General features: G+C 31.3%; 1 protein-coding gene across 1 annotated transcript; it reads left to right on the forward strand.

Annotated features, from left to right (window-relative positions):
* The first annotated feature begins 9 nt into the window (after nucleotides 1-9).
* On the forward strand, nucleotides 10-729 carry LOC108728210 (tyrosine-protein kinase FRK-like). Its single transcript, XM_018456665.1, has 2 exons — nucleotides 10-170; nucleotides 345-729. The coding sequence occupies exons 1-2, from the start codon at nucleotides 22-24 to the stop codon at nucleotides 664-666; spliced, it is 471 nt and encodes a 156-aa protein (XP_018312167.1). The 5' UTR covers nucleotides 10-21; the 3' UTR covers nucleotides 667-729.
* Nucleotides 730-1705: the final 976 nt, after the last annotated feature.

Raw genomic sequence — 1705 nt, forward strand, 5'->3', positions numbered from 1 at the left:
GGCATGGAGTATCTCGGTAGTATGAACATTGTTCACAGAGATTTAGCAGCGAGAAATATCCTAGTAGCGAACGAAGACCGAGTGAAAATCAGCGACTTCGGTCTTGCGCAAGTGATAGCTGCGAGTGATTATTATGTATTTAAAACCCTTCGTAATATTCCAATTAAATGGTAAATATTATAAAAAATATGTTCATCTCTTTTCTCAATATTTTAACAATAATAGAATAAAATAACGTTTTACATTTGAAAATATATATTACGTAATATAATATTTTATATTTTCTTCTCGCTAATTCTTCTAAGATTGAATTATTTTTTTACGCATCAGAAAAATTTTTTTAGGTATGCACCAGAGAGCTTGAGGCATAACAAATTTTCAACGCGTTCGGACGTGTGGTCATTCGGTGTGACAATGTACGAGGTTTTTAGCTATGGCGTCGATCCACAACTGTCAGTGAGAGTGGCTGAGAAAGAAATTTTAATGACGACTATAACAGACCTATTAAACGCGTTGGAACGTGGCCACCGTCTTCCTTGTCCAGACAACTGTCCACAGGAAATCCACAGAAAATTAATGTTATCATGCTGGCAATTGAATAGTCATGAAAGACCGATCTTTGCTACTCTACGCGAAGATATCGAGCAACTACTTTGTAATTATTAGAATACTTTGTGATTCTACGCAAATATTTTAAAAATGTGACGTATCCCACTCGTGATTCTTACATCAATGAGAGATTCTTTGAGAGAATCTATAATTATTTTATTTTTCATGGAAAGTTGGTTTCATTCCTTTGTAAGATCTCTATAGAGAATTATGTGTAGGTCAATCCTATTTTTATATTTTTAGATGAATGAATTTTAGAGAAAAATATTCTACAAAAATTAAAAAAAAAAAAAACAGGAAATCAAGGAATCTTGTCATTGGAAAATTAATAATATTTCTGATCTTCAGATTTTGTATAGAAGAGATGTATCTAGTCGAAGATATTGTCGCCATTTTATTACATATTGCGTGAAATATAGCGCTTAAGTACAATATCATACATATATACAATAATAGTTTATTGGTCCCGAAACCAATTACAATTCTGTCTCATATTTCTTTTACCCATAATTTTCAACTCTTCAATCAACTTCCTATATATAAATCAAGGCATGAGGATGAGGGTCAGGATCAAGTCGTTGACTACAAATTGATTGCACTTACATTGAACGACTAACACTAAACACCTCGTTGAATTGAGTATTAATAATAATTACACTAATTATTATTAATATATTAAATAATTCGTCTTATTTCAAAAATATAATAGGTGCATCTAGAAGCACGACTGCTCATTGAGGACTCAGTGAGCCTTTGTACCGATATTTTATTATTTGGTCTATATTTTTAGATCTAACCCCTACACAAAATTGCACAAAAGTTACAGCAACACTGGTGCAACATTGCATGAATTATAGAATATGCCAATCAGATGTAAGAATGAACTGAGCGATCGTGCTTCTGGATGCACCTAATGTAGTATTTCATTGATGATTCTTACTATAATGTAATATTTTCTTTGATGAGTGAATTTTATTTTTTTTTATAAACAATTACATAAAAATATAAATAAGGACTCTCAATCTTAAATAATAAAATAGAAATTCAGACAAGGCTAATGAAAATCTAACGCTGATGTAAGAACGAAGAGTTAAGA

The sequence above is a fragment of the Mycetomoellerius zeteki genome, unplaced genomic scaffold, assembly GCF_001594055.1.
Source record: "Mycetomoellerius zeteki isolate Tzet28-1 unplaced genomic scaffold, Tzet1.0 scaffold585, whole genome shotgun sequence".
Classification (NCBI taxonomy): Eukaryota; Metazoa; Arthropoda; class Insecta; order Hymenoptera; family Formicidae; genus Mycetomoellerius; species Mycetomoellerius zeteki.